Genomic DNA, 12,631 nt, shown 5'->3' with positions numbered 1-12,631 from the left:
ATCTTCCCAGACTGGGGCACGAACCTCTATCCCCTGCATCGGCAGGCAGACTCTCAACCACTGCGCCACCAGGGAAGCCCTAGTACATTAAGTTTTAAGTTTGTGTTTCAGACCCACTATATCATATAGTGGATTTTAAAAAGACCTTTTTGGTTGTTGTTGTTGTCGTAGATTGTAATTTAAAAAGTATAGAAAATAAACAGAAAATATGCACATTGGTTCTGGTTTGTCTACGTTGACCCTTTAACATTTAACATACCTTTTAAAATGCATTTTAAAGTTCAAAATAGTTCTCATTTAACATCTCTATAAATCTCTTCCTGCAGCTGCTAGTGCTCATGTGTCTTATTTATTGCAGTCTTAAGTGTGGTTATCCTTTCTACTATTCAGATTATTTTATTGGAAGGTATCGTGGATCCACCATTAAATGTTTGTCATTGATGAATGACTAAGATGAAATTAAATGCTATTTATTTAGTTGGTGCTTGGGAGGAACATGGGTTAGGAGCAGTGGAGTAAGGAGAAGAATAAGTTTTGCATGTAAAAGTTATAATTAAGTGGTATTGGAACTTTAATACTGTAAATACACTATGGTTCTTTTTCTTTGAGGACTATTTGAGTTTGAATGTTTTAAATGCCTTCTGGTCTGTGTTTTATTTTCCATTGCTCTTCATTACTTTCTGTCACTTGTTTTTAACTATTCAGCTGTTATCTTTAATTATTGTGGCACAGATTAAAGCACAAATTACATCTTTTTCATATTTTATTATTTCCTTTGTATTGCCTATTGGGTCCACATTGCTGGCAGCATTTTCCTCAGTGGCCTGCAACGTGATAACTTCTGTAATTAATCTTAACTGTCTTACCAGATTTTTTCATGTCAGTGACTTAAAACCACACTGGATGATCTCCAAGTCAGGCTAAATTCTTCTAAAGCATACAGTGAGATCCCTGAATTTCTAAAATATAATTCTTTAGAAAATAAGATTTTTATGTTAGTCCTTTTGTCTAGATGTTACACTATCACTCACTTCAACTCTGGGCCTAAAGAGAATAGGCGTGTTTTAATATCCACATCAAATGCTATACTGAGCTCTACTTGGATGCAATGCCTTGGCTTGCTGCCAATTTGTACTGCCCTCTACCTGCTCTCCACTCAGCTGCTGGGACCTCTGTCCCATTTCCTAGGTAGTGCTGCTGCCACTCTGCTGGAGCAGGGTCTTCCTCCCTCGTCTATTCGCTATAGTCTCAGGAAAGTTGCTAGAAAATGGGGGAAAATGTAGCGGTCCAAAACTAACATCATGGACCGTATGGGACCTAAGGGTATTCTGGAAGAATATTGTCAGAAAGAGTTCCATGGAGGTACAAGTTATAAACAGTATACAGTAGCAGTTACCCTAAGTTTTCATTAATAAAGTCTTATGCTGTGGGTAACTAGGTGTGATGGTGTTTAATATATTAAAGATTATACTCTTTTCCATCTCAGTTTTGAGGTGTATATAAATGTTGACTTCAGAATTTTAAAGTACATTTTTAGAGATTTATTTTCAGCTCTTAACTCTTAAAGACAATTTGTAGTAGCTAGATACACCAAAACAGTATAGACCTGTGGGGTTGCTTGGGTTATTTCAGTAAATTTAGGCCTCAGTTTATTAATGAAGAGACAAGAAAAAAATGCTCTGATAAAGTGGAGATAAAAATCTCCTGAGGCTTAGAGAAAAGTCAAGGTGGCAAATGGTATGTGTCATGTTGTTTGCCATTTCTGTTCTGTTGGTAGTGTCGTGAGCTGGGCAGGGGTCCAGAACTTAGAAGGGGAAAGTGACATAGGTGCAAGAGACTTGATGTTTCTGGTGTAGGAACTTCATAACAAAAGATAATTAAAGTGTAGGTCAGTTTATCTACAGAGCACGGTTTCATTTCTCTACCAAATGATGAGGGTGAATTTGAAATTAAGTTTAAGCCAAAATTTAAAATAATTGGGCAATGACTAATTTCTTCTTACTCTACTTTGCTCAGGGAAAGAGTTTCAAGATGGGAGAAAAGGATTTAAAATGGGATATTGTCTAAATCCTTTCCAGCACCTGCTTCTTTAACTTTAATGCCTTTCTCCACTTTGGATTATTGTATTAAAGTTTCATTATTTGGCTTGAAGTATTATAAAGTGTTGGGCATTTACGTGTTCAGAAGATAAAGTCTGTTCCTGTTATCCACATCTCTATCTTTGCGTTAGCATTTTCAGTGGAAAAAGGTTATAGTCACTATATAGACAGCTACCTACATCATCAGTTCCTTAAGGGAAGTTCCTGTTTGTTCCAGACTTGACCTCAATAGGCAGGGAATCAATGTTTGAAATACAGTAAGAAACTGCTAGATACAGTTTGATTGCATAGTGCATTCTCAACTACCCTCTTATTTTCACATATGTGGTTAGTCTTTAAAGTGTTCGTTATTTTCAATCTGACTTTTTGTTGGGTTCGTCTTTGTGGTCAGTGCTATACATCAGAAGGCAGTTACAATACTTTGGCTTCCTTTTTGTTTAAAAATTGTAATTGCAGCATTCAATGGTTGAGTCAATTTCAGCTCCCTTAGTCATGCCTCACTTTTTTTTTCTATTTTAAAATAAAGGCAGCTACAGCTTTCTTTGTTTTATTTACTTTCCCATTTGCTTTTTTTCTTTTAATTGTTACAGAATTGTAGAAATGACAGAAGCAGAATTCTGCTAATCAATCACACCCTATTTTCTAGCGTCATTTCTCAATGTCCAGAATGTTGTAGAAGCTTAAATTTTTGTGTCATGTTTAACTAGTATGAGATGCTCTTTTATGGTACAGTTTTAATACTTGGTCCATATCCTTAAAATACTTGGTCCAATTCCTTAAAATATTAATTAGTACTATACAGTATGTCCATCTCCTGCTCTGGCAAACAAATTTTATGTATTTGGAGTCATATTTTGTTTAAATTCTAAAGTTGAAGAGTGGTAGATACACAATTCAGCATGAAAACTTAATTATTTATGTGGAAATCGTAAGTGAATGTTTTATCTTGGCATTGGTTTAATGATAATTGAATTGTTTCCTTACTAGTCCCAGCCAAGTATTTTCTACTGCCGTGGAGTTTATAAGTTAATACCAATTTTATACCTAAATTTAAGAGGTTAGATGTCATGTCTATCTTTAAATGTACAGGGCACTCCTACTTTGTGGAGAGATACATTGAAAGCTGGTAATGAGTAGAATATTCATTTATTTAACCTTTAACCTTAAATGTTAAGTTGAACTTAAAATTTCACTTTAATGACTATTTTCACGTACTTTTAAAAAAAAAGTTATTTTAAACTTAATTCATTCTTTGATACTTGTCTTGAACTCTTGTTTTTACTCGAGTTGAGAAAATTTAAAAAGGGTCACCGTGATGCTATAGTGTAACATCTCAAAAGTGTGTAACAGTGAAATATCAAGCCTTAGTTTTCATTAGAGCCAACCAAAACAGGCTGATTGTAAGGTTTTTCCAGTGCTACAAAAGCTACAAAATTCCACTGCTAGAAAAACATAGCAAAATAAGAAAAATTAATTTTGATTCAACCTTTATTCTATTATTAATGATGCAAATTTGCTAGTGCCTTCTTCGGTAAATAAAATTACTAAGTTTTAAACTCCCTACCATAATTACAGTTTTGAAATTCTTATCTGAAATTTTAATATATTAAGAGTATTTGATAGTTTAATGATTAATTTTGAACTTGTAATAATTGGGTGAGGTAGGTTAGTTACTCTGGAATGATTTGAAAGCTCAAAATTATATCTTGCTGATTTTCTGAGTTAGGTAGAAACATTAGGAAATTGGAAATATCTTTCTTTTTCTTTCTTACACTAAAAGAATTGCAGTTTGGGAATAATTCTACCATATTTTAATAATCTGTAATTTAACAAACATGATACCTTCATTAAAGAAAAAGAAACACCAAATACTAGTAAGTAATAATTATATAGAGTGTCAGCTAATGGATAGCAACTATATGCCTCATTTTAAAAATTGGTATAATTAGCTATAAAATTTAATAGGTTGGAGTCTTGCTGAATTTTGCCAAGGAGTTACACAGAAAATTCTTTCCAACATTTGAGAAAAGAAAGGAAAAGGTCTTTTCAGGTTTGAGAATTGTCACTAAGATATTCCAGTTATAGTTATTAAGATGAGACATAGAAAGAGAGATATATTCTGTTTTTACTATTACCTAGAATAGACCTTTTTTGGTCAAGTTATTGTTTTCACATTTAATGGAAAGAATCTGATGGTGGAAGTTGGTGGAGAGAAAACTGGAGTTTGTGTTTGTTCTTCAGGTAAAGAAAATATATTGGAAAATTACCAGTGAAATAAGGAAATGTCATCAATAATTCATGTGTTTTAGTATCTTTTCTATTACTTTTCTTCAGTGGGAGATATAGGAATCAAACTAAGTAATTACTAAAATGAATAATTGTTCTCAGTTTCTTCCTGGTGGATCCAAATCTCATGGATTTGTGCAACTACCCAGTAATTTAATTAGGACTTAATTCAGGATTTTTTCTTCTGTTTTCTAAATAGATGTACAGCTGATTTATTCTCCCTTCTTCTTTTTTTAAGGAATCTAGGTAAAAATGGCTTATCTAACAGTAGCATTTTATTGGATAAATGTCCGCCTCCAAGACCACCATCTTCACCATACCCTCCCTTGCCAAAGGACAAGTTGAATCCACCTACACCTAGTATTTATGTGAGTCTGAATTGACTGACTAGAAGTAAATCAAACCAGTGTTTGCACCTACCTGTCTTTCATAAAATCTTGCTTTAAATCAATATGGATGCCCTTTAGGAAACTTCAGAATTATTGGCAGCAGCTTGAATGTTTCGGGGAAAAAAATGATATATTCAAAAAGATTTTGTAATAGCATTTAAAACGTGCCTTCTCAGCTATTAACTGCGATTACATTACAGTAGTGAGAAATACTTTTTACTGCACCCAATTTTGAGCAGATTTAGGCAAAAACTACCTAAAAGTGTAACTTCTTTTTGCGTAAGCTGTGTTTTAAATCTGCATTCTACTAGTTGTAAGGATCTTAACATTCATTCTGTTTATACATCTACCAAAAAAAAGATATTTACCTTCAAAAAAAAGTGTTCGAGAACATAAAATGTGATAATAAATATGTCATTAAAAAGCTTAATAGATTATTTAAAACTGGGGATTACTTTTACTTAATGGACATTTAGACATGTGGTATAGGAAGTTGATAAGAGTTCAATCAAAGCAACTCTTATTTATGTTTCTCTGAAATAGGTCCTCCTACCCCATTTCCTTCCATCTTCCCACTTCTACCCCAAATGAAGAAATTTTAAACTATTGAGTGTTTTTGGAGATTTGACCCTATTTTCACCCTCCAGGAGCCAACTGTTTATCATATTAATCCTTTAGTATGTAAGGGAAGCACTGGGATACACGTGTAATAAAACTTTTATACTGAGGTCTGAGGGGGGAAAATGCAAAATTATTATTTATCTTTTGCGGGTTGTCTTCTTCAGCCTGCTTTCATTTTGGTAATATTATTTTAAATGCTGATTTTTTCCCTCTCTTTTGTGATAAGAGAAAAACCACATAACATAAAATGTATCATCTTCACCATTTTTAAGTGTACAGTTCCATAGTGTTAAGTATATTCTAATTGTTTCAAAACAGCTCTCCAGAACATTTTCATCTGGCAAATCTGAAATTCTATACACATTAAAAAACAGCTCCCTCTTGCCTGGTCTCCCCAGCCCCTGATAACCACCACTTTACTTTCTGTTTCTATGAATTTGACTACTTTAGATACCTCATATAAGTGAAATTATACACAATTTTTCTTTTTGTAACTGGTTTATTTTCACTTAAAGTGTCTTCAAGATTCATCCACATTGTAGCATGTGATAGGACTTTCTTCTGTATCTCTCCCACGTATTTTGTTCAAGATACAATGGACAAGAGAAATGTATGTGGTTACTAATTACAATTAGAATCAAAAGACATAGTGATAAAATGCTATAAAACATAAAACAGGAATAACGACACATAGGATGTATTATTTATTTAAATTGCAGTAAATAATGAATATAAATTTGGCGTAATATTTTCTAAAAGGTCTGCTTTATGGAGATCTAACAATACGTTTTAATTTTACAGTTGGAAAATAAACGTGATGCTTTCTTTCCTCCATTACACCAATTTTGTACAAATCCAAACAACCCTGTTACAGTAATACGTGGCCTTGCTGGAGCTCTTAAGTTGGGTAAGCTTTAAATAAGAAAAAGGAAAAGTGTATATATTTCCTTTACTGTCTATTAACTTCTAAAGCACTGGCAGAAACTTTTTTCTATTCTTTTGTAGTTTTTCGCATTTTCATTTTAATGAGTGTGAGAGAGAGAAAGAGTACTTATTACTTCTTTAATCCATAACTTGAAGATACGATGATAATGGTTAAATTAACTTTTGTTGTTTTAATTTAGCTTTTATTTTCATCCAGTTACATAATTATAATTATGATTTAGGTTGACTAATAGAAGAAATTTTTAAGATAAAATATAGGTAAAATTTGATATTACTAATAAGTACTGTAGCCCCCTAAGTGGTTCCTGTCACCTGCAGAGATTGAATAAACAAGTGAATCTTTAGCCCCTGGCCCCTTGATTATTCTCCTTCTGTTGATGGCATGACGATTAGGTCCAGGGCTTCAGCATATGGTTGTGCAAATCTGGCACAAAGCTCAGGGTGTGCAGAGTTCCTGGTTAGTTTTTAGGGGGATTGGATAGAGCACCATGAAACATGTTCCTTTTTTTTCTTTAAAAAAAAAACACACTTTAAAAATATTATTCCACTAGCTCTCTATTTTACATTTGGTAGTGTATATATGAGGGTGGGAGGAAGATGCAAGAGGAAGGGGATATGGGGATATATGTATTTATATAGCTGATTCACTTTGTTATACAGCAGAAAGTAACACTGTAAAGCAATTATACTCCAGTAAAGACGTTAAAAAACATTATTCCAAATATAATTTTTATTTATTAACTACATTTATTTATTTATGAAGACCTGGGACTTTTCTCTACCAAAACTTTGGTAGAAGCTAACAATGAACACATGGTGGAAGTGAGGACACAGTTGTTGCAGCCAGCAGATGAAAACTGGGATCCCACTGGAACGAAGAAAATCTGGCACTGTGAAAGTAATCGATCTCATACTACAATTGCTAAATATGCACAGTACCAGGCCTCCTCTTTCCAGGAATCATTGAGAGTAAGTATTTATTTCCTGAAGATTATTTTATTTTAGAGATCATTTGTTTTATTATTTTATAGTTTACTTTGAAAGGGTGCTTTACTTTTGTAAACATCTCATTTTATGTTATATAAAATAGTTTATTATTATAACATACTTTATAAGTGCTATCCGGTTTGCTCTTACTACTAAGTCTAAGCAAACCTATGGGTTGATAAATATTGTTACTTTCTAGTGAGATGTCTCCCTCATTTCTGGGATATTTCTGTTTAGAGAAGGGTTTCTTAACCTTGGCGTTATTCACATTTTGGGTTGGGTAATTCTTTGTTGTGGGGAGCTGTCCTGTGTATTGTAGAATATTTAGTAGCATCCCTGGCCTCTACCTTCTAGATGTCCATAGCACACCCCTTAACCCCTATCCCAGTTATGACAATCAAAAATGTGTCCAGACATGCCAAATGTGCCCTGCAGGGCAAAATTATCCCTGATTGGGAACCACTGATATTAGATGATAAACTAAATCTTAAGTTTGCTTTATGCTTGCAGAGTCCCTTGTCTTATTCCTTCCCATTAAACTCTACCAGGTTAGTATTATCTGATATATAACTCCCCCAGGAAGCATTACCCATCTCGGTTTGAAAGAGAGAACTCCAGGAGAGGCAAAAATTATTTCAAAATATACAGAAAATAAAAGAATAAAACTTTGAAAAATAATCAGGATTATTATTAAAAGACTCATAGGACTTTCAGCAATGAGGCATTATTAAAATCCTTCAGCAATGAAGTGAGAACTTTGAATTCTCCTATGAATGAACATAAAACATCCATAAAAGTGAGTTTATTAAATATATTACTCAAACACTTATCTGTACTAAGTTGTTCTGTACATATCCCACAGCTGAAATTTAATATGCGCCTGCAAGTCTTTAATTTGTAGTTCATTAGATTTGCTTATCTCTGTTTAAAATTTTCAAGTTCACATTTTCAATCAAGGCAACATTTGTACCTGCTAGTCATATATTTGTGTTCCTTTTTTACTACCACTCCCCATATCCTATAGAGAAATTCATTTAATAAAAACTATCCTGCAACTTTCACAAGTTGCAGTGAATTTGTTGTCCATATAAGTCTCTCTGGTTCAGACTTTTGAGATACTTCAACTCTGTGGTAATATTACGGTCAGAAAAGAATAGATAGTAAGCAGGATTCAGAGATCATCAAAGGAGTATTTGGAAGAAGAAGATGAGAGGCACGGTACTTAAATGGAAAGGGATCCATAATCAAAGAAACAGTGATTTCTTATATGTGCCTTGGAGGTATGGACCATTATGTGTGGAAAATTTGACAAATGTTTAAAAAACATATACATTTAGAAGGAGGGAGACCAAAATGTCACTAAGTATAGTTAACTCAGAAATCGTAGGACAGTATTAAGAGATACCATGTCTGTGACACAGAAATCATAAATAATAGTAATATTTTCATTGAAAAGCACCTATATTTATCCAATACTTAATTTACTTAATAATGTTGTAAATGTTTATCATTCATGTATAATTCATTGTGGGGGAAAGAAAAGATTTAACCCAGGAAGAACTTCTTCCATTTGTCTGTAATAAAGAATAGAGAACATCTTACCCTCCCCCCTTCCCTATGTATTCCATACATATATAGCTACATACACACGCACACACCTCTGTTAGTTTAGGAAATTTATAATCAAGATTGACGCTTCTTAGGCCTCTCAACTTTCCTTGAATTTCTTCTCTTGAAAATGGGCCAAGAATGAGAATCTCTAGTTTTTCCCCTTATAGAAGAATATTAATAAGGAAGAACTCAGGATAACTTTGTGGCCTATGGAGGAGGTTGGATACCATGCCAGTGAGCTTTGACTTTTCTTGGCTTTCTATTTAATGTGGTCTTTGAAGAAATTTTCATGTGAAAGAGGTCTGTAGGTAACACCACTGATCTATATGTAAACTTTTCAATTGTATGATGGAAAGGATATCTGGTTGTAGAATACATATTAAACTGGATTGCTTTTTGCTTAATCTATAGGAAGAAAATGAGAAAAGAAGTCACCATAAAGACCACTCAGATAATGAATCTACGTCTTCAGATAAGTAAGTCATTTGTAAAGTCCACTTAGTATTTCTGTTTAAAAGGCATGTTTCTAATATTATCTCTCTTTTTAAGTTCTGGGAGGAGAAGGAAAGGACCCTTTAAAACCATAAAGTTTGGGACCAACATTGACCTGTCTGATGACAAAAAGTAAGTCTTCATAGTAGTGTTTCTGTGAACTGATGCAAAGAGGTTTCCTATTAGCAAGACTGAGAATTTTCTACAACTTTCTCTTCTGTTTTGTTCCTTGTCATTTTTCTAAGTTGATATACAAGTTTTAGCCAAATTATTTTTGCTAGGCTTTGTGATTATTTTCTTTGACTTAAAACTCTTGTACAAATTTTCATCAAGACCTTTCTATATGTAGTTATACAACCATAAAATTATATTTATAATTATATAAAATATATTTATAAAATAGAATTATACAACAATTATAAAAATAGGGAAGTCAGTTTTTTTCTTTTATTTACTTAATAATTTTTACGCTTTTTGTTAGGAAGTTTTCTTTGCAAAATTAAAAAGTTTAAGCATTCCAGGGTTTCCTATGCAAAAGTAAAATATTTATAGATTTGATTATTTTTCTGATTGGAACACAAGATTTTTGAAGAAATGGTTAACTTCTACAAATATTTATAGCAGGGTTTCACTCTTGATCTGATATGATACTTTATTGCAGGTGGAAGTTGCAGCTACATGAGCTGACTAAACTTCCTGCTTTTGTGCGTGTCGTATCAGCAGGAAATCTTCTAAGCCACGTTGGTCATACCATACTGGGTATGAACACAGTTCAGCTATACATGAGAGTTCCAGGAAGTAGAACACCAGGTAACTTTTATGAACTAACATATTGACACACAAATTGATCAAAATGTGAAACATGAAAAAGAGAACTGAATTCTTTCCATTTATAATGAATGAAACTGAAAGGCTTATTTCTATTACAAGATTTGGCTCTTTAACTGAGCTTAGATTATTAAGATTTTTCCACTTGGTAGTATCTTTTTTGAAATGTAATATCCCTGAAACAATAGCAGTGTAATCTGGAAACACGGTCATTGGAGCACTCCTGGGAAAACAAGTCCCTGTGACTTAAAGACTATTTTTGATCCCATCTACTGCAGTGTGACGGTTTTTTCTAAACTTATTTTTACCACAATCACAATAAGAAATACATTTTATATTATGACCTAGTGCACATGTATGTATACAAAAACATTTTCATAGAACAATACATTTTCTAATCTATTCCATTCTATTTCATTTAAAAAAGAAGGTGTAGGTTGCAATCGTCTTATTGGGTTACAATGTACAGTTTACAGCGACACTTGATGTGGAGACATTACTAGACTCACCATAGTATCTAGTCCAGACTTTACCACTAACTAGGCTTGTCACTTTGGCAAGTCACATTTCTTCTCTGGGTCTTTTTTTTTTCTCTCCATTTGTAAAATGAAGTTACATTGGTTTTAGACTTAAAATTCTGTCCGATACTAATGTATCATCTTTTTTGTGCTCCCTTTAATTGACATGAAATTTCACAGGGTGATGTTCAAAATATTTAACAATTAGGATGGGTGTTGGTAATAACGAGTTCAGTTATACCAGTGCCTACAGGCAGCATATCACCCTCATGTGCTTGTTTGCTACTTGAAGTAGCCATGGTTTGAAGACAGATCGCTTCCTTCTTTATTACCTGCTTATTTAATTGTAGCTAAAAAATTGTTTCAGAATAGGTCTATGCTTGCGTCTGGGTAACGTAGGTCAGTGGTTCCCGGTTCTGGCTGCTCATTAGAATCTCCTGGTAAAGTTTTAAAAAATATATAGTTGACTAATATCTGGAGATTGGGATCCAGGCATCCATATTTTATTTATTTATTTATTTTTGCGGTACACGGGCCTCTCACTGCCGTGGCCTCTCCCGTTGCGGAGCGCAGGCTCAGCGGCCATGGCTCACGGGCCCAGCCGCTCTGCGGCATGTGGGATCTTCCCGGATCGGGGCACGAACCCATGTCCCCAGCATCAGCAGGTGGACGCTCAACCACTGCGCCACCAGGGAAGCCCCAGGCATCCATATTTAAAAAAAAAAAAAAAAAGTTCTCCAGAGGATTCTAATGTACAGCCAGGATTAGGCTGTAGTTTTTGTCCTCAGGCCATTGGAAGCCTAATTTTGTGATATTTTATCCATAATTGGATAAAGTGGAAACAGTTCTGGAATAAATGGCAGAAGACCTATCTACTCCCTGCTCTGTCATTTAGATTCCAATGTAAATGCTAAGCAAGTTATTTGAACTCTCTAGAGTTCATTTTTCTTATGCATGTAGTATTGGACTGGTTCTATTAAGATTCATCTCAACCGAAATTTTCTCTCATCAATTTCAATTATTTTATGCAAATAGTATTATCCCCACATCAAAGAATGCCGTTTTTCATTACAGATCAAGGGGAAAGCAAACTTGATAGATCACTTTGTCACTTGTGTCTAGACTGTTGGGGGTTTTTTTGGTTGGTTTATATACAGGGTATTAGTTTTTCAGAAGTGTCCTATGGAACGTTAAAGAATTCTCTAAAGAATTCCCTTAGGGTAGTGCTGTCCAATAGAAATATAATGCAAGTCACATATATGACTTAAAATTTTATAGTAACATTAATGTAAAAAGAAAGAGGTGAAATTAATTTTAACCCAGATATATCTAAATATTATCATTTTAACATATAATCAGTATAAAAATTATTGGGACTTCCCCCCCTTTTTATATTGTCTTTGAAATCCAGTATGTACTTTGCAGTTGCTACACATCTCAGTTCATATTACCATATTTCAGGTCGGTTACTGTATTAGACAACTTGGTATTAGAAGAAATGTTAATTAGTTCCATTCAGTTTTTAAAAATTATTTTGAATACTTTTTCATGGGGCAAACACTTCGTTCCTGGAGTTACCTAGATAGGTATGTTACCTGCTTTAATGGACTTTATGATCAGTCTATGTTCTAAACTAGAGATGCTCTCAGGCTCTATCCTGAAAGGTTTTTAATAAGATGATGGGGTCCCAACATCTCTAGTTTTAATTAGAGGTAAATTTTATTTGGAGTCCATGCCATGGACAATTCCAGCCATTTACCTGTGGTAAGAGACAGTTGTAAGTATTAAGAGTACTGTCTTCACATCATACTATGATATATAGAAGAGTCAGGGTGTGGTGTGCACAGACAGGGTA

At 33.8% G+C, this 12,631-nt stretch overlaps 1 protein-coding gene across 11 annotated transcripts in view; it reads left to right on the top strand.

The window, feature by feature from the left end:
* Positions 1–12,631, top strand: part of KDM6A (lysine demethylase 6A) — a 209,574-nt gene that overhangs the window by 167,342 nt on the left and 29,601 nt on the right. For all 11 annotated transcript variants that reach the window (XR_010939969.1, XM_067723181.1, XM_067723182.1 and 8 more), the window contains 6 exons: positions 4,624–4,753; positions 6,197–6,302; positions 7,104–7,309; positions 9,350–9,414; positions 9,488–9,562; positions 10,092–10,240. Coding sequence is in view for 10 of the 11 variants with exons in the window: in XM_067723181.1 (XP_067579282.1) it covers positions 4,624–4,753; positions 6,197–6,302; positions 7,104–7,309; positions 9,350–9,414; positions 9,488–9,562; positions 10,092–10,240 (731 nt within the window). In the remaining variant the exon portion in view is untranslated. The remainder of the gene's footprint in view (positions 1–4,623; positions 4,754–6,196; positions 6,303–7,103; positions 7,310–9,349; positions 9,415–9,487; positions 9,563–10,091; positions 10,241–12,631) is intronic.

This window comes from Pseudorca crassidens, chromosome X, assembly GCF_039906515.1.
Source record: "Pseudorca crassidens isolate mPseCra1 chromosome X, mPseCra1.hap1, whole genome shotgun sequence".
Lineage (NCBI taxonomy): Eukaryota > Metazoa > Chordata > Mammalia > Artiodactyla > Delphinidae > Pseudorca > Pseudorca crassidens.
Note: the sequence above shows the minus strand (reverse complement) of the source record. Positions and strands in the feature narration are given on the sequence as shown.